The sequence below is a fragment of the Microcaecilia unicolor genome, chromosome 4 (genome assembly GCF_901765095.1).
Source record: "Microcaecilia unicolor chromosome 4, aMicUni1.1, whole genome shotgun sequence".
Classification (NCBI taxonomy): domain Eukaryota; kingdom Metazoa; phylum Chordata; class Amphibia; order Gymnophiona; family Siphonopidae; genus Microcaecilia; species Microcaecilia unicolor.
The window spans coordinates 254771821-254795709 of record NC_044034.1 but is presented as its reverse complement, the minus strand read 5'-3'; the positions used below and the strand labels follow the sequence as shown (position 1 = coordinate 254795709).

Sequence of the window (23889 nt, the reverse complement as noted above, 5' to 3'; positions counted from 1 at the left end):
AGATGCAAACCTTGTGGAGTTCCTTTGACCTGCTTGATTGCTTTGCTGTCCGCTACCCTGTAGAGGAGAATCCCGACGAGACAGAACAGGAGACCTGGATGTTGTCCTCACGGGAACCTGAAGTAAAAATTGACCAGCTACATAAGAATGCACAGCCCTGCTTTGTTGCTCTTTGCTAGAATACACAAAGGAAAGTCAGACTATTCTAGAGAAATATTGAAAATATGATTTATAAAACTGCAAAAAAAAAAAAAAAAAAGTGGATAACTTGGCTTCCATGTGCACTCACACATCTATGCCATTTAAAAAAAAAAAAAAAAAAAAAAAAGTACTCTAAATCAAGTGGGTAAGAGACAAAACAGTTTACTGAAATTACATGAAAATTAGGAAAGCCAGTTCAAAAGAAACCAAAAAAGCCCATGAGCATTAAGCAAGCAAGGGATGAAGACTGAGAAAGAAGCAAAACATCAAGCATATATATGGACAAGAAATGTAAAATTATGCAAACAAAAAGCAAGCATTGTTAAATGCACACACTAATAAAAAAAAGTGTATACACCATAATGCTTGTTTGTTTGTTCCATTCTTTTACTTGTACATATACATTAAAACACATCACAAACAGGAATAATTCTATAAGTAGCCACCTAGTTTTAGGCTGCAGGAACATATATAGGGCCCTAAGTGAACGCCAACCATGTAGAAGTCCATAGGAATATTATAGGCATTTACACAGTTAACACGCATCCTAATGCTTAGTGCGCCTCTAACACAGCTTAATAACCAGGGCCCATAATGTGCATAAATCAATTATTATTGAATACCTACTAGCAGAAAAGAACACACTATGACAGGGGTGCTCAATGTTGGTCCTCAAGGGCCACAACTCAGTTAGGTTTTCAGGATTTCCCCAATGAATATGCATGAGATCTATTTGCATGCACTGTCTCCATTGTATGTAAATGGATCTCATGCATATTCATTGTGGAAATCCTGAAAACCAGACAGGGTTGCAGACTTCGAGGATGGATATCTAGCACCTCTGCACTATGATCTGATGGTGCAATCCACAAGCAGGCATGCACAAAAGCAGAGTCTGAGCGTAGCATTGGTGAAGCCATATGCATGTAATTTATAGTATTCTATGTTGTAACACCTAGGAGAAGGCATTCACACCACCAATAGGGCTAGGGCTGGTGTTAAGTGTTGTGCGTTTATGCTGGATTATTATTATCCTTTTGAAAGATATTGAAGCGATCTCAATGTGTTGAGAATAACACTGGAAGTAAGCACCTGAGAGTGCCAAAATGCCATTAAGGCTGTAGAGCCTGAGTTTATGCTATGTGGGCGTTGAACAAGGTCCACTGGCAGTGCTGCAAAGTGAATCAAAAGCTAAGTGCTTTATTTAAGATCACTTGATGATTATAAATATGTGATACAATTCAGAGATTATAGGACTGATTTTCAAAGCACGTAGACTTACAAAGTTCCGTAGATTACTATGGAACTTTGTAAGTCTAAGTGCTTTGAAAATATGCCTCTTTGTGTGAGATGGAAGTTATTGTCTGAATAAATTTAAATATTTTGAGTATAAATATTTTGGGAGGCACTTAAGGGGAGTAAATGATTGAGGATTTAAGACCTAAGGTTCAGACCTGAAATGGGATGGCTCATTAAAGATCCAATAACCTGTTATTGGTCTAAATTTAAAATTCTGATATGCCTATTGGTCCGGTTTTGGAGACTGGTTGAAGAGTGTGAGTAGTGGAGCTTAACATTCACTTTTTATATTGATGATTTAGTTTTGGTGGGTGATTTTGTTGAATTTTTGCCTTACCCTGTTTATTGTACTTTGCTTTGCGCCTTAAATATAAGCATATTTTTCTGCCACTTGCACTAGCATTTTATAAATAAAAGTAGGCACCCAAACTCGGCCCACGCTCACACCCAATGACAAAGTACACACTACCAAATCATGGCACACATTTTTCTACTACTCAGTGTTCATGAAAGGACATTCACACAGATTGCTGCCACCTAAAACTAAGTGGCTTCTTAAAGAATTACTCCCATAGAGAATGCACTATAATTGTTCAAGATTTACATAGTTTACAGTCTTAGGACTTATCATATCTTTTCATCATTAAGAAAACAAGGCCTTCTCGCCTTGCATAAAATATTCCAGGGAAAGCCAGGTTTGTCTTCAGCAGCAGAGGCTGGTGACAAATAAGTTAACGCTTATTGAGGCATGTGCTTTTTTTTTTTTTTTAGTCCATATAGCCAGATGTTCTTTTGAGAACCATCTCATCGATGGCTCATGACTCAATAAAACTGTTTGCATACAAGGTGCCTCTAGACTCTTGTTATATTTCCACATCTTTAGTTACTCTTCTGACATTCAACCCAGGTCTACTTAATTTATCGGTTAAAAACATACGGCTAGATGGGCCCGACAGAGAGTTAATTTATTTTCCCCTAAATGGAGAAATTAGATCTTACCTGCTAATTTGCTTTCCTTTAGTCCCTCCGGACCGGACCAGGATTGAGCTTGATGGGTTGTGCTCGCCTTCCAGAAGGTGGAGACTGAGAAAAAAAAACTGTGACTCTAGAGAGCCAATAAGAGGCCCTGGTCATGTGACCGTAGCCACAGTATTTGACTAACAAAGCAGGAAAGAAAGAAAGAAAGACCTTCTGTGCCGTATGGAATCCTAACAGCCACAAATTCCTCGGCAAAGCCGAGTACTAGAGCTCACCAACAACTCTCACCAGAGAAGTGGTATGGCCCCTTTGTATTAGAGCTCACCAGCAACACTCACCAGAGAAGTGGTATGGCTCCCTTAAGGTTTTATATATATTCCAGCAACTGAGCTCACGAACAACTCTCACCAGAGAACTGGTATGGACCACGTAAAGTTCTTATATATATATAGTAGCCTCTGTTTTTTTTTTTTTAATCGTTCCACGAGTGGTAAAGGAACGAAAACACTTCCAAACTTAATAAAAGCATCTAAAGAGTTGATAGAACATGGGAGGGGCCTGGTCCGGTCTGGAGGGACTAAAGGAAAGCAAATTAGCAGGTAAGATCTAATTTCTCCTTCCTTAGCGTCCCTCCGGACCGGACCAGGATTGGACTGATGGGAAGTACCAAAGCAGTAATCTGAAGGGAGGGACCCTATGAAAACTGCTGAGAATATTCATGCTGAATAGACCGTCTCCTAGCGACAACTAACATATAGGCTGTCTCAATGTGCAAAAGAATGAAGCTAAGGCCAGGTTGTCACCTTACAGATGTGCACTGAGGGCACGAAAAATCGCTGTGGTAAGGAAAGAACCCACCTCTGAAGTTGTGGAATATGTTGTAATACTCTGTGAAACAGCCCTCTCAGTGAGAAGACAAACAGAAGTGCTTATTTCCTTAATCCGTTGAGATATAGCGGGTTAGAAACAACCAAAACCCGCACGCCTACTGGCTAGAAGGACAAAACCAATAAGAAAAAACCAATTGTGAAAGGTGAAAACACAAAACTACAGTAGACCGAAAAGAGGTAACCAACAGTAAAAGTACGCCAAACACGAAAACAGTGCTTGAAGAGGAAAACTTTAAAGAAAAAACTATGGCTACTAGAAAACAGTGTTTTAAGAGAAAAACCTTAAAGAAAAAAACTTAAAGGACACCAGAAGAAAACAGCCTAAAAAGAGGACCTATCAGAGCTAAAAGAATAAAAATTTACTCCGTATCGGACCTCAGAAACAGGAAAGAGCTGCAACCTGCAGGAGAAGAGAAAAAAAAAAAAAAGAGACATCCTCTATGAAAACCAACAAAAAAATGAAACCAAGTAGAAATGAGAGACGAGGCTCAACAACGTAACCGCCGCATAGAACAAACTACTGAAGCTGAAAATGCGCTCTTAATAATGAAGGCCACAAAAGAGCCAAACCAGAAGACAAAATAAAGCCTGGTACAGATGAAAGATGGAATTTTTTCTCTTTTTTTTTTTAAAATATGAGAACGCCTAGTGAGATGACGGCGGAAACGCGTATAGAAGGTTGAAAGACCACTGCTAAACGATGGCGTCTAACCCCGACGCCATCAAGACAGATGCTGGCCGGAAGAAGCAAGAAATGATTGTGGGACTGAAGACACAAAAGAGATAGCCCTGAAACGTGGCAGTGAGGTAGTATCAGATGAAAACGCTGAAAAGAGGAGAGTTCATTCACTTGAATCCAGGGTGAGACACCTACGAAAAAATGGCTTGTAATGTTTCGACTGCCACCACATGGACGGCTGAAATGGCAGACACGCGACTGTCCACCCATGCCAAGAGCCTCACTGACTGCAATCTCATGAACATACTCTTAGTTCCTCCTTGACGGATGACATAACCCATTGTCGTGGCAAAGACCAACATAGCTGTCACCGCCTTGCTTGTCAGTAGAGGAACTAAATTTACCCAAAGGTAAACTAATTGCTGCGGTCCCCCCCCCCCAAAAAAAAATACACAAACAAGCTTCTGCCAAAAAGTGCACTGCACAAAGAGGTTCTTGTGATAACGACTTGATACTTTAATAGCTCGATTGAGGGCCCCGAGATTCCAAATAAGATGAAGGAAAATACTGTCTTGGGAACTGAGATTCCAAATAAGATGAAGGAAAAATTCTTTCTTGGGAACTAGAAAGTAAAATTGCACTCTGTAGAATATAGCGAGTTAATGGCCAAAGGCTCAAGGTCATTAAGAAAAATACAAACTGGGATGCTTGCAGAGGAGAGGAAAAAACTGTGTGCCAACCTGACTAAACAAAGAGAGAAAATTAGAGATATCTAATGAGAGATCAAATGAGAGGCCTGGCTACTTTCACCACCCAACCTAGAGACTGTAAGAAATGCACCACCCGGTGCGTGACCTGACAACTCTGCTGCTAAGACTGTCCTCCAATGAGCCAGTTGTCTAGGGAAGGATGAAAAGAGGATCCTTTGTTTTATGAACGGCGCTGCTACTACGACCATAACTTAGGTCAAAGTGCGCGGAGCTGCCGCGAGACCGAATTGTAAAACGCAAGAATCTGTGGTGAGCCTGCTGAACAAGAACATGTAAAGAGAATCCCTTGTTTCATGAGCGGCGCTGCTACTACGACCATAACCTAGGTCAAAGTGCGCAGAGCTGCATGCCGAAAAAGAACATATAAATAAACCTCTGACATATCAAAGGCCGTTAAATACCTTCCTCACCGAACTGTCACTATGACTGACTGAGTAGTCTCAATACGAAAAGCTATGCCCCTGAGAGCGCAAGAACATCCTTTTGAGATGTAAAATAGAATGGAAGGGAGAGTGCCGCTGAAAATAACCGGTTAATGCAAAAGCAAAAAGTAGCCATTTTCTGGATTCTGGGGAGGAGAGGAGGAGTGGCCAAGGCCCCCACCTAAATAGGACTACCTACCCCAGCCCTAGCGCTGTGGTGTCCCATAGCTGATTACGTTTCGAATATGGCTGTCCACCAGCTATGGACGTCCCATAGCTGATTAAGTTTCGAATATAGCTGTCCACCAGCTATGGTAGTATGCTCCGGACAGCAAAAAAAAAAAAAAAGAAAACCATTTGCTCAGTATGGACGTCTGATTCACTGGCCTTTAATTTACTGGATTTCCCCAATCCTCATATCATGGTCATGCGTCCTTCCTCACTGAGATGTACCAGACCCACACCCATTAGATATGAAAGTGGGGCATGAAGGACTTTGTACTTTCCCAGTATGGCAATACATAGGTATCTATGCCCACTAGATATGAATGCTGGGCAGGATGGACTTTTGATCTTTCCCAGTATGGTAGTACTTATGTACCTATGGCATAAATACACAGGAAGAGAGTGAGCCCCCTTCCAATTCAAAGGAAGCTCTGTGCCACAAGACTGCATCTGAAGTCCAGAAAGCTTGAGACAAGAACATAAGATTTCTAAGGGAGAAGAAGGGATAGTAGATGGACATACTGGACAAAAACAGAATGTGTACAATCTGCCAATGCTGAATTGAAAGAGAAGACAAAACACAATTAGATGGTTTGAGGACCTCCCACTATCTTTACGTGGGAGTATACGGAAAGTGAAAGGATGACCTTATTCTCTAAGTGGTCATATGTCCTGTAACAAGTAGAAGGAAGCTAAGATGAAATATAAGAGGCTTCAAGGCAGTTGGAAAAGTAGAGAAGACATGAATAAAGCATGCCTGCTAAGGCAGTTGAGTGATTGGGAGCTTGGTATACAAGACTGTCCCCCAGAGAGTATGAGAGTATAAATCCCCATGGCATCTAACAACCTACTCTATGCCTATAGAGAAAATTGCTTAAGTTCTTAAAAAAAACATCGTATAATACTATTACCATTGAAAAAGATTCTTGAACGGAATTAAGTTATTATGGCAAGATTTGTAGAGTACCCATCAACTGACCATTAGAAACAATGCAGATCTTTCTACCAGGTAATGAGAACCAAATCCCACTGACACTGGACAACCATAAAACTGTGTACTAGCTAAGACTAGTGATAATAGCCAAGTTATAAATTTAAAAGAAGAAAATCGTGATATATATCTATATATGAAATAAACCCTTTCATCCAAATACTGCCCGCTTATATGTGGGTTTTAGACTCATGTTTTCCTCACACAAGCGTGGGGAGAGTAAATGTTCAGCTTGAAGCTGAACTGCAGTTTGATTTGCAGCATTGCCTACAACAGGAAACTAAGTCCCCAACTGAGAAAAAAAAACGGAGGGTAAATCAAAATGGCTGCTATTCGCGCCACTTGCCGTGGCAGCCCCCGAAAGCGCGCCTGTCACCTCCGTAACAAGCGGAGAAGAGAGGGATGGCGGGGAAATAACAGCCGTCAAAAAAGGCCCCGAAAACCAGAGGAAGAACAGGCCCCGACTAAACATCCCAAGCAGAGCCAAATTACAAGTTCCGGCGGCATTAACTCAGAGAATCTGCAGCAGCGGGACCAAAATGGCGCCCTTCCGCGCCAAAATTAAAAGAATGTAGGGCAGACGCAATGGACCGGGTAAACAAAGAATCATGAAATTGCCGCCCGAAGAAGCTCCAAAGAAAAAACATGCTGTAGCCTCCCCTATATGGCGGAGCTGTCTCCGCCCGAAAAACAACTCGTCGCGCCTCTAATTATTATTATTATTTTTTTTATATAAAGAAGCAGGCTCCCGCTGCCCAAAACGCAAAAAACGGAGGAAGAAATCGAGAGGCAACACCTGGCTCGTTAAAGGCTCAGTCAACATTATTTTCTTCTATTTCCTCCTTTTTTTTTTTTAAACCACTGAATTAGAAAAAGAAAAAGTGCTCAAGAGCAATTAAATAGCACAGAGCTGCCTGCTCGTTAGCAGTCTGTGGATTGTCTTCTTTTTTTTTTTTTTTCCAAACAGCTTGCTCGTTAAAATGCTGGGGAAACAAAAATACTTGTAGTTTTAACTTTCTATAGTGGCTGCCTCTCCCAAAGACATACACCTTTCTAACCAAAGGGTAGCCCTTCCCAGCTAAGTATGGGAGATGGGGAGGAAGGGGGGGGAGGGACTCGGGACACCCGAGTGTAACACCCCAGAGGCTGTAAAAGAAAGAACAGAAAAGAAAACCCTATCTGTCCAGCGTCTAACAGAGAATTCCTAGGCACAGAATAAGAAGTAGCATTATTGTTGTGATTATTAACCTCTGAAAGAGAAAGAGAGAGAGAGACTAATGGGCTCACCTCCTGCCTGCTGGAGACTGAGAAAATACTGAGGCTACAGTCACATGACCAGGGCTCTTATTGGCTCTCTAGAGTCACAGTTTTTTTTCTCAGTCTCCACCTGCTGGAAGGCGAGCACAACCCATCAGTCCAATCCTGGTCCATTCCGGAGGGACCAGTAGTGGGTGTATGTAGTACACCTCAGCACACAAAAATAAAGGTAAAGAGATAAACTGCAAGTGGATATCTTATTATTGAACTAATACATTGGTGACTTTGCTTTCAAGTTATGTGACATTCATTAGCTCAATGCAACATGGAGCGAAGGATGAAACAGTCTCAATACGCTAGCAAGCTGAGGGGTTCTTTTACAAAGGCGTGCTAGCATTTTTAGCACTATGGGCATCTCTAGCATTTAGCATGCACTAATCAGTAGCATGTATTAAAACCGCTAGTGCACCTTTGTAAAAGACCCCCTGAGGACTGAACCAAGCAGACAAAATTGTACACAGAGCAACAAAATTCAGTCCGTCATTCATGTCTACATGTTAGGTGGACCAAAAAAACAAAGCTAACATGTAGAAGAAGTTTTGAAGTTCTCTTTTAGTGTGTAATTATCTGGAAAATTTTCCCCACTGGAGTTTCATTTTGTTCTTTTCCACGCAGTTAGCCTTTTAATTGAAAGGCTTAACTAACTTCTGACCCATTTCACTGACGCATCCCTTTGTCACATTTTTCTCCACTGAATAATGCATACAATAATATAAAGGATCATACTGATAATCATCTATGTTGACTGTCTTTCCCTGAATCAAGTTAAAATGAGAAGGTCTGATCTTAGCACACTATTTGGGTGTCTATGGTACATTAAAGGCACCAAGGGGGCGGTAAAAGGGGCTCTGCAGTGGCGTCTTGGTGTTTACCGCCAGCTGATTTCTACTGCGAGCTAAAAACTCTCATGGCTTAGTAAAATTTTTCCTTTTTGGGAAGCTAGCTTTGGAACGCTTTACCAAGACCCATCCGAACAATCGACGGCCATTTACCCTTCAGAAAAGCGTTGAAGACCCATCTCTTTAGAAAAGCCTACCTCAATGAACCAACTTAACTAAAGTCCACCCACATGATTCTGTACCGAAGACTGTCATACATCGACCATATCTCCAATTCTCCTTATGGTCATCCCCCATCGTTTTCCTCTCCATCCTTCCTACGCCCATCTCCCTACATTCATTCCCTTCTACACTTAATCCCTCCTATTACTTCTTACTTATTCATTAACCTCATTATTATTATGTTTTCTACAATTTGTAGAATCTTCTTAAAGACCTTGATATTTTTTTCTTTTTTACTTGTTACTATGTAAGCCGCATTGAGCCTGCCATGTGTGGGAAAGCGCGGGGTACAAATGTAATAAATAAATAAAAAGACCCCCTTTATTTGCAAAATGGCCAAAAATGATACATTTCAAGAAGGAACACAGAATGTGGCAGGGTAAGAGCACGTGAAAGAGTTATACATTCAGTGACAAAATTCAGCCGCTGAATGTGTAACATACATTCAAGTGATGATGCATAAAATAGCAAGTCTAATTTAAATATATCAATGTGTTTAAAGTTAGATGTGGTTTTTCAATGCCAGTTATGTGAATAGAACCGCTGCAAATATGCCCAATTTTAATTGTATAATTAAAATTTATATATATAATTTATAATCCACACAATTTCTGCTACACCACTGAGTACTGATTGCCACATTACTGTCCTGAACTAGAAGCTGTATTTCACATGCTAGGAAGAGATGAAATTTATCCTCTGTTTATTATTAGTCATTACTAAGCTAAATGTTAAGCACATGTCTGTTAACTTTAGTGCATCCACAGAACTGGGTTTGCCCCCAAGTTAGTGGTCTTCTATATCTATCCTCTACCCACATCCATCCTCTTATTTCATTTTGTTTTTTCACAGCTTTGTCAACACAGATGCTGCACTGAAGCCTACAGCTGACTTGTATATTCATTCAATTCTCATCCTTAGCTTATTTTACATTGATATGATAAATGCAGCATAACTCAGTCACCAAAGTATTTAGCACAAGTCTTTTCTGAAAAGAATGCTGCTGCTGTAGTGTCTGTGTGGGTTTCCTGGGAAAGTATACTATTTTGTGCATAAACATTTACTGCAGTAACAAGTGGACATACTGGTTCCTCGTGTCGCTCTCTTAAAAAAGGGTTAGCAAGGTTAAAAAAAAAAAAAAGGCCCCTGCCATCTTATAGACTTGTTTGTCCTGTGCTTCTAGGCAACTACATACTATTTTGGTAACAAGCTACTGAATCCTCTCAAAGTGCAGATCTGCTGTCTTGCTACTCCTTACCCTTGGAGGCACCTCGTCACTGTCTGATCTAGCCCAAGCCTTTTGAGTTGGGTCAAGTACCTCCGACTTAGAGTCAGAACTCTGACTTAGCACTTCACTGCGTGAAGGTGGATGTGGGTCCTGAGAACGAAGATGGTGATGTGCAAATTTGGGAGAAGGGTCACTGAAGGAATGGGATCGTGAGACAGGGGAAACATTGTTCTTGAGAGATGCCAGGTGGGACCACTGTACCTTCCAAGAAAACAAAACACAAAACATTCAATGCCATTCTTCATTGATGCTTTTCTATTTTGCAGAAAACAAATGCATGGAAGAACAAAATGGAAGCTTGGAGTTGGCAGAAGGCAAGCATGATATGGCACAAACATAAAATAAGAAAAGGAGGGAAGGGCAGGAGGGAAATGTAGACAAGCATGCAGAACTTTTTTTTAGGGGGGGGGGGGGGGGGGAAAGACCTCAAAGGACACATTTTACAGACCATGTAGTAAAATGGCATATTCCAAGACTTAAGATAAACACTGTGACTGAAACATGTCATGTCAAACACAGAAAATAAGCAAATGCAAGAATTGAATCAAAACACAAATCTGATATATCTGGTTTTTACATACATTGGTACAACATTTCAAAATATAAATTATATTAGTGGCTCCCACATCTGGTCCTGGAGGCACCCCAGCCTGTCAGGTTTTCAGGATATCCACAATGAATATTCATGAGAGAGATGTGCATGTAGTGGAGGTAGTGCATGCAAATCTCTCTCTCATGAATATTCACTGTGAATATCCTGAAAACCTGGCTGGCTGGGATGCCTCCAGGACCAGGTTTGGGAACCACTGAATTACATGAATCATCTACTAATAAAGAGACTTATTAGGAACAGGGAGAAAAAGAAAGCAACACTGCCAGATACAGTTATACACCACAGCTTCTCTAGTTTATCTTCCAGATTGACCAGAAGTTGATACAAAAGTTCTACTTTTAAACCAGGTTTCTACTTCCACCCGAACCCCCACATCCCTCCTCTAAGCAACAAAAGATCTGTAGCTGGAAAAAAACAGGAAGGCTAATTTTTAGTTAGAAATGTCTGCTTACACAAATACTATCTTAACAGGTAGCTTCTTCCCCCTCTCCCAGGTATCTCGAAATTCTGTGCATATACATTTTACAAAAATATCATAATGCTGCTAAAAAAAAAAACATTTCAGATTCTCTCTCCATTTTGTGTTATTGATATTTGATGGCAAAGTAATTCTAGTATACTGCGACATCTACCCCACACACAAAACAAAACAAAAAACAGATACAAGTTTCAGTGAGGTTTGGGAAGAGAAGGAATGGGAGTTTGGGTTACATTCATAAACTATGAATGACGTTTTAACATAGCTGTGCCAACAAATGGGAAGCTGCAACAACATATTAATATTCATGCCTTGACTTTTTAACATTTAAGATATTTCAAAGTTATCCACCAGTGGGTTTGAAGGCAAACCATATATAAAAGCTTAAATTTTCCAACTTGCACAGAGGCAAAAGAAGCCACAGAGGCCTGCAAGAGAGCTAGACCAAGGTATATACAGAGTGCACTTGTACATAAGTACATAAGTAATGCCACACTGGGAAAAGACCAAAGGTCCATCGAGCCCAGCATCCTGTCCACGACAGCGGCCAATCCAGGCCAAGGGCACCTGGCGAGCTTCCCAAACGTACAATCGTTCTATACATGTTATTCCTGGAATTGTGGATTTTTCCCAAGTCCATTTAGTAGTGGTTTATGGACTTGTCCTTTAGGAAACCGTCTAACTCCTTTTTAAACTCTGCTAAGCTAACAGCCTTCACCAGGTTCTCCGGCAACAAATTCCAGAGTTTAATTATGCGTTGGGTGAAGAAACATTTTCTCTGATTTGTTTTAAATTTACTACACTGTAGTTTCATCGCATGCCCCCTAGTCCTAGTATTTTTGGAAAGCATGAACAGACGCTTCACATCCACCTGTTCCACTCCACTCATTATTTTATATACCTCTATCATGTCTCCCCTCAGCCGTCTCTTCTCCAAGCTGAAAAGTCCTAGCCTCCTTAGTCTTTCATCATAGGGAAGTTGTCCCATCCCTGCTATCATTTTAGTCGCCCTTCGCTGCACCTTTTCCAATTCTACTATATCTTTCTTGAGATGCGGCGACCAGAATTGAACACAATACTCAAGGTGCGGTCGCACCATGGAGCGATACAACGGCATAATAACATCCTCACACCTGTTTTCCATACCTTTCCTAATAATACCCAACATTCTATTCGCGTTCCTAGTTGCAGCAGCACACTGAGCAGAAGGTTTCAGTGTATTATCAAAGACGGCACCCAGATCCCTTTCTTGGTCTGTAACTCCTAACATGGAACCTTGAATGACGTAGCTATAATTCGGGTTCTTTTTTCCCACATGCATCACCTTACACTTGCTCACATTAAACATCATCTGCCATTTAACCGCCCAGTCTCCAAGTCTCGTAAGGTCCTTCTGTAATTTTTCACAATCCTGTCGCGAATTAACGACTTTGAATAACTTTGTATCATCAGCAAATTTAATTACCTCGCTAGTTACTCCCATCTCTAAATCATTTATAAATATGTTAAAAAGCAGCGGTCCTAGCACAGACCCCTGAGGAACCCCACTACCTACCTTTCTCCATTGTGAATACTGCCCATTTAACCCCACTCTCTGTTTCCTATCCTTCAACCAGTTTTTAATCCACAATAGGACATTTGACCCTCAAATTTCCTCTGTAGCCTTTCATGAGGTACCTTGTCAAACGCCTTTTGAAAATCCAGATACACAATATCAACCAGCTCCCCTTTGTCCACATGTTTGTTTACTCCTTCAAAGAATTGAAGTAAATTGGTCAGGCAAGATTTCCCCACACAAAAGCCGTGCTGACTTTGTCTCAGTAATCCATGTCCTCGGATGTGCTCTGTAATTTTGTTTTTGATGATAGCCTCTACCATTTTCTTAGTGAGAGAAAAACTTCTATTTTGCTTTATGTCAAATAAAGTTTTCTGTTCCTTTAACTACAAACCTTTTTCCAGAACAAGGCAGTGTGTGCAGATTAATGGATGTCATCATTCAGTATTAATGCAGTGTGCATATATATACTGACTGGTGACTGCTTACACACAAGCGAATATGTAAAGTGCCACAATATAATTAACAGTATCATCAAGAACACTAAAAGGCAATTTAACCTCCCCAACATCTTTACCTTGCCCTGGACTATTGCGTTTAATCTCATTCCAAATACACTGCTCTTTGCTCCGTGACCATTCTATGCACTAGGAAGTTTTCTAAAGTGTAAGTAAAACTTGAACCTATGCCCTTAATGGGGGACTAAACTCAAAGGAGGCAACAGTGTAGTTTTAAAGGATCCTAAAGTTTCCAAGATGTACCTCCAAATCAGTACATGGAAAGGAGTATCAATCCTTACACTGGGCTGGCAAGGGAAATGACTCTATGGAGTAGCCTAGTGGTTAGAGCAGCAGTCTGACATACAGTATGGAAAAAGCCAAGTTTAAATACTACTTCACCCTCCATTGCCTCAGCTATAAAACTAGATTTTAAGCCCTATAAGGACAGGGAAATCCCTACTGTACCTGAATGTGACTCACTTTGAGCTACTGCTGAAAAAAAGGCCAAGCTAAATCCAAATATTGCATGACTTGGCACTGGCCACTACTACTGCACCCTGGAACCATCCAATATTTTGTTAATTCATGTTGAGCACAAGCCATTGTCATCTCCCTTGACAATTTTTCTGTTCATAGAGTAAACTTAACACACAAACCTAGATGATGCTAGCAGGTAAGGACCACTTGCTTCACCCATATTTGCACCTAACTACTGTGCTACTGCAGCTCTTAACCAAGGTGAGGGGAAGGAGAATAGAAGGGGGGGGGGAGAAAACAGAGGATGGGGACCTGAAAAAGGGCACCCTCAACTGCTACAACAAAGGAGGGGCCACCTTCTGCTCTAGATCTTAAAATTTATAGATTTTGGATATATCTCATACCTTTTTAGTAGTAACAAAGCAAATTACAGTAGGTATATTTTCCTGTCCCTTGGGGGCTTAAATGAACCACCCCCCACTCCACACACACACTTCTGCTGAGTAAACCCTCTGAAATTTTAACTTCGGAATCTGAAATTGAACTTCGCTCATTCATGATTTAATTATGTCACTGTTCTGGCTTATATTACTTTCTTTTTGAGATTTCTTCCTACAGCTTTATGAGATTACTTCTGATACTTGATAGGCAGAAAAGGCTTTGCAAATCTGTTTCACTGAGATCATCCTGCCACGGTTAGAGTCAACAGTCACCTCTTTACAGCCAACCAAGCTATTTCATTTGGGGGGAGCCACACAAACTATCTTGACTTTTTTTTACGAGGGATAAAAACCTGTCAGCCAATCAGCTTTCTCTAGGTCTTATAATTCCATTGAAAAAGGATGGCTCAAGGAGAATGGATAAAAACAGGAGACGGGATGACGTTAAAAAGAACACACCCCAATTAAAGTGTCTGCAAAATCATTTCAAATTTGTTTCAATTATGTCTACTTTAATAGACCACAATTTTCTATGTCTTAAGTATTGCATATGGTCAGATCATGGCACCTCGCCAGTTGTTGGGCAGGGGACATCGCAAATATCCTGAAATATAAACATTTTTACTGTCCTTCTAAATTATTCCAGATTCCAGAAGAAATGTATCATATGAGCAGACTACTACGGTCTACGCCCTGATCGTAACTGAATAGATATGGAAAGTTCTGGGCAGACTTTTACAGTTTATGCCCTGAGAAAAGGAAAAATCAAACTCGGGTATACATATAAAGTATCACATACCATGTAAAATGAGTTTATCTTGTCGGGCAGACTGGATGGACCATACAGGTCTTTATCTTCCATCAGTTACTATGTTAAACAATCATGACTCTACATCTCAGTCAATTACATCCTGTATTCCATTGATATTTATCATCAGTGTGCCATTTTAGGGTAAGGCATCCTGTATTCCATTGATATTTATCATCAGTGGAGCCATTTTAGGGTAAGGCTACTTTTAGATTATCAAAAAAAAAGCTGGAAAAGGAGTTTATTGGGAGCATGAGGGAGGTTCAATGCCTGAATTTCTAAGCATTTAATTTTAACCATGTCCTTTAAACCATTGGTCAGTCACTCACACAGCATCCTGAGAATTTCTGCATTAAAACAAAGAAGCCAATTAACATACAAAATTTAAATGAGCCCATTAATATATCAGTAACATTAATGCGAAAATGCTGTCATTAGTACAAAAGCTCCATCTATGGAGGTATAGTTAAAGATTTTGCATTAAATGCGTGAAAGTAATCAACTTTTATACACAGTGCCATACCTTAATGTGCTAAAGATTTTGGGTCCAGATGCTCAAAACGCCAGCACTGGACTGAACGGCAGTGGAGAAATAGTGCTGGAACAACGCAGAACTCCCTAATGCTCAACGCAAATGAGATAAAAATATAGGCATGCTCATAGAATTGAGCATTAGGGAGTTCAGTAGGAGGGTAGTGTCTGGAACATACACTCAAGAGTTGTGTGTTAAGCACAGCTCTTAAGCGCATGCCCAGAAAACATCTAGGAGAAAAGCTCTGGTGGTCCGGTGGACCCCTACCTCCCAATATCTAAGGCTCTGGTGGTCCAGATAGACCCCAGACCCTCCACCCCCCAATACTTAAGACCCTGGTGGTCCGTTGGACCCCCCGGCCAGGAATCCCCCCCAAAGACAAGTCTAAGAGAGGGGTCCTGGCCATGGGTCCCCATTGGACACCTGGGTTTTATTTATTTATTGGGGGGTCTGGAGTCCACCGGACCACCAGGACTTTAAGAGGTCATCACCTTCCCACAGCTCGGCACAACCCTAATGCCATCTCCAAGATGGCGTAGGGTTTGCCATGGGAGGAGTGCCCTTGTTTGGCATGCTGCCTGCTGAGCATTGGGGAGGAATATAGGATGACATTTTTAGTATGCATTTGCATGCTCATTGTGCTCACAGCCGGCGAGCTCATTGTTTCACGTGCTCATCAGCTCTGAGCATTCGGCGCTAGCAAACGAGGACACTAGTCCGGCACTAATGGCCTCCAGCAACCACTTTTGCTTCCAAGCATCAGGGTTTTGTAAACAGTACAATAATTGTGCTTGAACCTTAATTTAGATGTATTCTAACCTAATGGATAAAATTTATCTTGTATCTTTGCTCCAAATATCCACCAATCTCCATCTGAAAATGTATTTATTTGTACCTGTGGTTCCATAGACCTATGTAGTGCAGGCTGAGCAGGTTCTGAGTTTCCATTTGAAAGAGACTCCGATCTTGAAGGCACTGGTGGTTCCAATGATTTGCCTGCCTGTTTGGACTGTGCTTCAGGGGAACCCTGGTTGTTTTTTCTAAACCTATCTTCTCCCTATATCACAGAGTAGGAATCAAAAGGTATTACAAATCAAATCACATATCTAGCACTGAAAAGGTATTAATATCCAAAGAAGAGAGTGATGGCATGACAACAGATGTATCATACAACCTAGAAATAGTATGGTCTGAATGATCAAGTTCAAAGAGTCACAGTGCATACTGAACAGGACTGTTTAATGTGGTATTAACTAATTTTTGAAAATAAAGATATATTTAAAAAAAAATCAAATTCAGATGATTGAATGTGAATTTTGAACCAGCTCTGTTAGGTTTTCATTATAATCCCTTATGGGAAATTCCAAATAACCTAAAGGAGCCTACTTTCTAGAGCTTTCTTTGACACTCCCCCACCCCCCAAAAAAAACACACACACACACATGTGCACGACGTAAAACAGAGTTAGTGTCAACCATGCCCTGAACAGTTTATTGCTTAAGAAGGTTTTTATGCGCATGATTAAGAGCACTATATATACCAAGAAATTAATTTTTGATTGGATCCTGAAAGTGAACTAGAGCATATATTATATTGGTCACTATATTCCTTATTGATCCATATTTTTAACTTTACTTATTGACATATTTTACATTTTCTTCCAAAATGTTCCACAACATTTTCAAAATTCTCAAAAAGAGTGAACCCCCCCCCCCCCAACTTATCTTAATGATGTCTCCAAATAGGGAGCTTCTCCTGACATATCATTATGTTTCATTAATTTGCATCAGGGACAAGGCACTTAATCGATGTCACTACTGTTAGCAAGAACAGTACACCTCTCTTCATCCCACTCCAATATTTGCCCTAAGACCATTCAAGAAATGGTCTCAAGGCTTTCCACCCAACACTGTAAAAGCATAGATCTTTTCCTTCTGCAAATATACTGTCATTAAACAAAAAACATTAGGTGCCAGAGAAAGGTGGTTTCAACTTCCAATACTATGAAGTCTTACAATTTTAACTCTTCAATGATTGAGAGCAGTCATACTGCAGTGCTTTTTTACACAAAGGTATGCTCTGAGCTTTTCCTCCTTCAATTTGCACTGTGAGCATCAGAACAAATGTACAGCCATAATCCAAAATTATTGTTGTATGGAGGATGCTAAACTATGCGTGCGCTTTTCTTCTTCTGTGTCCTCATCAGCCAATCCAAGTTACAGAGTGGACTGCCTCTTCAGCTGCTGTCCCTGGGATTGGTAGAATTGAATCTTGCTACTCTTTGGGATTCTTCCAGGTACTTGTGACCTGGATTGGCCACTGATGAAAGCAGGATACTGGGCTAGATGGACCTTCAGTATGATCCAGTATGGATATTCTTATGTCAATGAAACATGACCACAAATTTCAAAGAAAACAGTAGAACTTGTAGCAGGGCACCTTGGCAACAGCATCTAAAAGTATAAAAATTTTAATTTGGTTACTTTAAAACTCCAGGGCTCCTTGGACACAAATTAGTTTAGGATTGGCTACCTGAAAGCCGTGTTACCCTGAAGATAGTAAAGGTGGTTAACTAGGAGCACTAACTTCAGCAGATCTAAATATAGACACTATAATAGACCATTCAATTATTCTCTTTCAAAGCAAGCAATGTAAAAAAAAAAAAAAAAAAAGAGCTTTTTTTTATCATATGAAAGGAAGACAACTGTTCCAATGAGGTAAAAATGAAAATGGTGGGCAAAGTTCAGAGGGTGATTCTACTACAAGAAATAAAGAATTAAGATCATAATTTGGTGAACAGTAAAATAATATGAGAACAAAATTACTACTACAGTAAATGGGCAAGGTTTGGCATCAGGTCAATCCTCATCCCAAACTGAATATACAAAAGCATGGTACTGCCAAATATGACAAAGAATAATACTTTTACACTACTACACATTTATTTGTTTGAAAACATGGAAATAGAAGCTCCCCTTTTTGGTAAGGTTTTTAATAGATGCCTTCATTCCCATCATATTATATCATGATTTTCCAGCTTCGTTTAAACTGTGTCCCTCAACAACTGTACTTAATACTGAAAAGGAAGGGCAGTAGGAAAAGCTAAGACATGCTGCAATTTTCATATTCTCCAAGGCTTTCTTTCTTTTTTTTTTTTTTTAATGCTTTATTTAAAACGACAAAGCATAACATAGAAATACAGTGCAAAGTACATAAACCAGCAATGACCCATAGAGGTACGTAGTCAGAGAAAGTATACCATAACAGGCAGAAACGCTCTAAGCATGGCAGACACTAGAGAGCGAACAGTAATTTTTTGGCTCGTCTAAGGTACCAAACAAGTAAAAGAAGAGAAACCACGAAGTTAACATGTACCATGTTCATTCGTTGACTATTTTATTTTATATAGAAAGGATGGTCCTACACCCATTTTCACTCTTGCTCACCCAATCGTACCACCCATCACTCAATCTCACAACATACATACGCACATTCTCAACAGAAACATAAACCCACCCCTCTTCCTTCCACAGACGGGAGCTGTGAACATCAGACCTCAAAGGCATAGGAGCCGGCTCTGTGGGTGATGTGGGTGCTTGAGCACCCCCAATATTGAGAGAATTCCTTGTATACCCAAGGAGGGATTACTGCCACTGGGCTTAGCACTCTTAATAATTCTGAAAAGTTGGCTCCTATGCTTAAAGGTATCAGAGGCTCTCAAATACTGTGTACAAATAACTGCACACTGACACAATTCCATCTTACTATTCCTACTATAAGTAAGAATTTCAAATTTGGCCATTTCCTGCATATGCTGCTCCCAATTTATCAACTGAGGATACTCTAAAGAAGCCCAATGTTGCAGTATAATTTTTATTTTTTTTAATCAGAAGCAGGGAAATAAAAAGGAATTTGCGGCAGGGGAACAAGACATTTTGTGCTATCAACCCACGCTGGGCACCAAGCAACAAGGTACTACTACTACTACTACTATTTAGCATTTCTATAGCGCTACAAGGCATACGCAGCGCTGCACAAACATAGAAGAAAGACAGTCCCTGCTCAAAGAGCTTACAATCTAATAGACAAAAAATAAATAAAGTAAGCAAATCAAATCAATTAATGTGAACGGGAAGGAAGAGAGGAGGTAGGTGGAGGCGAGTGGTTACGAGTCAAAAGCAATGTTAAAGAGGTGGGCTTTCAGTCTAGATTTAAAGGTGGCCAAGGATGGGGCAAGACGTAGGGGCTCAGGAAGTTTATTCCAGGCGTAGGGTGCAGCGAGACAGAAGGCGCGAAGTCTGGAGTTGGCAGTAGTGGAGAAGGGAACAGATAAGAAGGATTTATCCATGGAGCGGAGTGCATGGGAAGGGGTGTAGGGAAGGACGAGTGTGGAGAGATACTGGGGAGCAGCAGAGTGAATACATTTATAGGTTAGTAGAAGAAGTTTGAACAGGATGCGAAAACGGATAGGGAGCCAGTGAAGGGTCTTGAGGAGAAGGGTAGTATGAGTAAAGCGACCCTGGCGGAAGACGAGACGGGCAGCAGAGTTTTGAACCGACTGGAGAGGGGAGAGGTGACTAAGTGGGAGGCCAGCAAGAAGCAGATTGCAGTAGTTTAAACGAGAGGTGACAAGGGTGTGGATGAGGGTTTTGGTAGAGTGCTCGGAAAGAAAGGGGCGGATTTTACGGATGTTGTAAAGAAAGAAACGACAGGTTTTGGCGGTCTGCTGGATATGAGCAGAGAAGGAGAGAGAAGAGTCAAAGATGACCCCAAGGTTTCGAGCTGAGGAGACAGGGAGAATGAGAGAGCCATCAACAGAAATAGAAAACGGGGGGAGCGGGGAGGTGGGTTTGGGGGGGAAAATGAGAAGCTCGGTTTTGGTCATATTTAATTTCAGGTGACATTGAGACATCCAGGCAGCAATGTCAGACAAGCACGCTGAAACTTTGGTTTGGATGCAAGGTGAGATATCAGGGGTAGAAAGGTAGATTTGGGAGTCATCAGCATAGAGATGGTAGGAAAAGCCATGGGATGAGATTAATGAACCAAGGGAAGAAGTGTAGATAGAAAAGAGGAGGGGACCAAGAACAGAACCCTGGGGTACGCCGACAGGCAGAGGGATAGAAGTAGAAGAGGATCCACCAGAGTGAACACTAAAGGTGCGGAGGGAGAGGTAGGAAGAGAACCAGGAAAGGACAGAGCCCTGGAATCCAAGTGAGGACAGGGTATCGAGAAGTATGCTGTGATCGACAGTGTCAAAAGCAGCGGAAAGATCAAGAAGAATGAGGATGGAATATTGACCTCTGGATTTAGCCAGTAATAGGTCATTGGAGACTTTAGTAAGCGCAGTTTCAGTTGAGTGGAGAGGGCGAAAACCAGATTGTAATGGGTCAAGAATAGCATGTGAGGAGCGAAAATCAAGGCAGCGGCGGTGAACAGCACGCTCAAGTAATTTGGAGAGAAAAGGAAGGAGGGAGATGGGTCGGTAATTAGAGGGACAAGTAGGGTCAAGTGAAGGCTTCTTAAGGAGAGGTGTGACCACAGCATGTTTAAAGGCAGCAGGGACAGTCACAGTGGAAAGTGAGAGGTTGAGAATGTGACAGATAAAAGGAATAAGAGCAGGAGAGATGGCATTAAGAAGGTGGGTGGGAATGGGATCAGAGGAACAGGTGGTACATTTTGAGGAAGAAAGGAGAAGTGTAGTTTCCTCAATAGTAACTTCAGGAAAGGAGGAAAGGGAATGAGGGGAAGGAGAGAGAGGGGAACGGACTAGTGGAGGGCGAGCTGGTGAGGTAGAGAAAGCAAGGTTTATCTTTTGAACCTTGTTGTGAAAGAATTCAGCAAGAGTCTGAGGAGATAATGAAGGGGGAGTTGGGGGAGGGGGCACCTTGAGGAGAGAGTTCAATGTGGTGAAGAGAAGTCGAGGATTAGAGCCAAGAGAGTTGGTCAGTTGGATATAATAATCCTGTTTGGCACGTAAAAGAGCAGATTGGAAGGAGGTCAGCATGAACTTAAAGTGTAAGAAATCAGCAAGGGCCCGAGATTTCCGCCAGAGGCGTTCGGCGGAGCGGGTACAGGTCTCATAATCCCAGGTAATGTGTCCTGGAACTATCAGCTCTAAAACAGGCAAAGCTCTCTGCTAGATACCAAGACCCGGATATTCCAAAAAAGAATGAATGAGGGATCCCAAAGCACTTTTACACTGTAAACAGTGTCCATCCTCCCATAGCGCAATAGTAGCCCCCTGATGACATGAGATATAAGCTCTATGGAGGAATTTTAGTTGGGTTTCTTGTAAGTCTACAGATTTTACCAATGCATAAAGATCACTAAAGAGCTCAAGGAATTATGGGCGATCATAGCTAATCCCTAACTCTTCATTCCACAGCTGAAGGCGATCCAGTCCTGTATAGGGTATAGAAGTTTTAAGTACTAGGTACCAAGTAGAAAGTTTGTTTAATTTAGCAGGTATTTGTGTGAGGAAATGGTTCAATCTCCCTCAATGCCACACTCCCCCATATTGTCTCTAAAAAGTAGCCCAATAATGCCTAGCCTGTAAGTAGGAGTAGAAATGCTGAGCAGGGAGCTGCCACTGGGCCCACATTTCTACAAACGGGGGGAAAGGGCCTCCCCCAAAGCCACCAATGACCCACAGCCTCTCCAAGCCCAGTCTCTAAATGTTGTAGCTCCCAGACCTGAGGGAAACTCCGCACTGCCCATGAACTGCAACAAAGGAGATGCTCTCGCCCCCCTCTGCTGAACTCTCTGCCAGTAGTCCACAGCGGCCTCAGGAAATGAAGCTGCAAAGCTTGATGAGTGTGGGTTGTTGGTTGCATATGTAACAAGTTGCTAAAAGTAAGTGGAGCACTCCAACTCTCCATCCAGCCTTTTGGTAAGAATTGGAAATGCCCATGATGCCTTCAGATATCAGACGCAATAAAGCAGCTACATTATATAAGCATATCAGGAAGGCCCAAGCCTCCCTTGGCTTTATCTATGATCAACATCGAGTAAGCTAGTTGAGCCCTTCAACCACACCAAATAAAGGAGTGAATGATGCTATGAAATGCTTCCTCATCTCTGCATGTCAACCAAATCTACTACTACTTATTTATATAGCGCTACTAGACGTACGCAGCGCTGTACACGAATATGAAGAGACAGTCCCTTCTCGACAGAGCTTACAATCTAATTAACGGGATAGTCTGTAATGGATACAATAATTTGGGCAATAGAACCACCTTAACAAGAGCCACTCTACCCATCAAATAAAGTGGTAGATCTTTCCACTTATGACAGTTTCTTGATCTTGTCTATAGGGTCCAATATATTACATTTATACTGTGGATTTGTACTTAAATATATACCCAAACGCCACACAGGCTTTCGCACTGGGACAATGGGCAAGGCAGCATACCAGGGTTCCAGTTTATTATCCGGCAGCGGCAACAATTCGGATTTATCACAATTCACTCTTAAGCCCCAATATGTTTCCATACTCATGAACTATGCATAATGCAGTATCTAAATGTCCTGGTGCTTGATGAAGATATAATAGAATATCATCCACAAATAAACTTAATTTACATTCTACTCCCCCGATCAGAATACCCTTTATCTCAGAGCATCTAATTTTTTGCAGCTAAGGGTTCAACCGCCAGCAAAAAGAGTAAAGGGGATAGTGGGCAGCCCTAACGGGTACTTCTCTGGAGATCGAAGCAAGGTGTGAGCCCTCGGTTAATAGAGCCTGCAGAGACTTGTACAGAGTATGCACCCACTCCACAAACTGACCAGTGAGTCCATACTGACCCAAAATAAGTATTCCCAAGATATACTATCAATAGTCTTCTCCATATCAAGCCCCACTATAGCCAAAGTGCCTCCGCAGCCTCTATGTTCATGAATAGCAGTCAGGGCCTTGATAACATTCACTGAAGCCTCCTTAATCATCATGAATCAGTTGAGGTAAGAAACGATTCAACCAGCGTACCAAAAGCACAGGAAACAACTTATCTTGATTCATGAGTGAGCAACTTAACTTGATTCAAGAGTGAAATAAGTAGGACCCCATCTACGAAGGATTTTTTCCACGCTTAGGTAACACCACAAGTCACACTGGGTCTGCGATCCTATACTCGCCCCTCCCCCCCAAATCATTAAACATGGAGCACAGCGGATCAGCCACCAAATCGCCCATAATTCTGTAGTACTCTGTGCCATATCCGTCAGGTCCAGAAGCTTTAGCCAATTTCATTTTTTTTATACCCAGCCTAATTTCATCCCTGCAAAATGGTACATTCAGAGCAATAAGCTGATTTGGGGAGAGGCATGGCAGAGGGAGATCCTGAAAAAATTGATCCCAATC

The 23889-nt window shown here is 41.4% G+C and overlaps 1 protein-coding gene across 6 annotated transcripts in view; it reads right to left on the bottom strand.

Annotated features, from left to right (window-relative positions):
* Positions 1–23889, bottom strand: part of MAP4K4 (mitogen-activated protein kinase kinase kinase kinase 4) — a 400740-nt gene that overhangs the window by 80491 nt on the left and 296360 nt on the right. For 3 of the 6 annotated variants that reach the window (XM_030201435.1, XM_030201438.1, XM_030201436.1), the window contains exons 16-18: positions 16420–16581; positions 10092–10322; positions 11–117 (exon numbers count right to left, since the gene is read on the bottom strand). In XM_030201435.1, the coding sequence (XP_030057295.1) occupies positions 11–117; positions 10092–10322; positions 16420–16581 (500 nt within the window). The remainder of the gene's footprint in view (positions 1–10; positions 118–10091; positions 10323–16419; positions 16582–23889) is intronic. The other 3 variants (XM_030201440.1, XM_030201441.1, XM_030201437.1) reach the window with 2 other exon arrangements.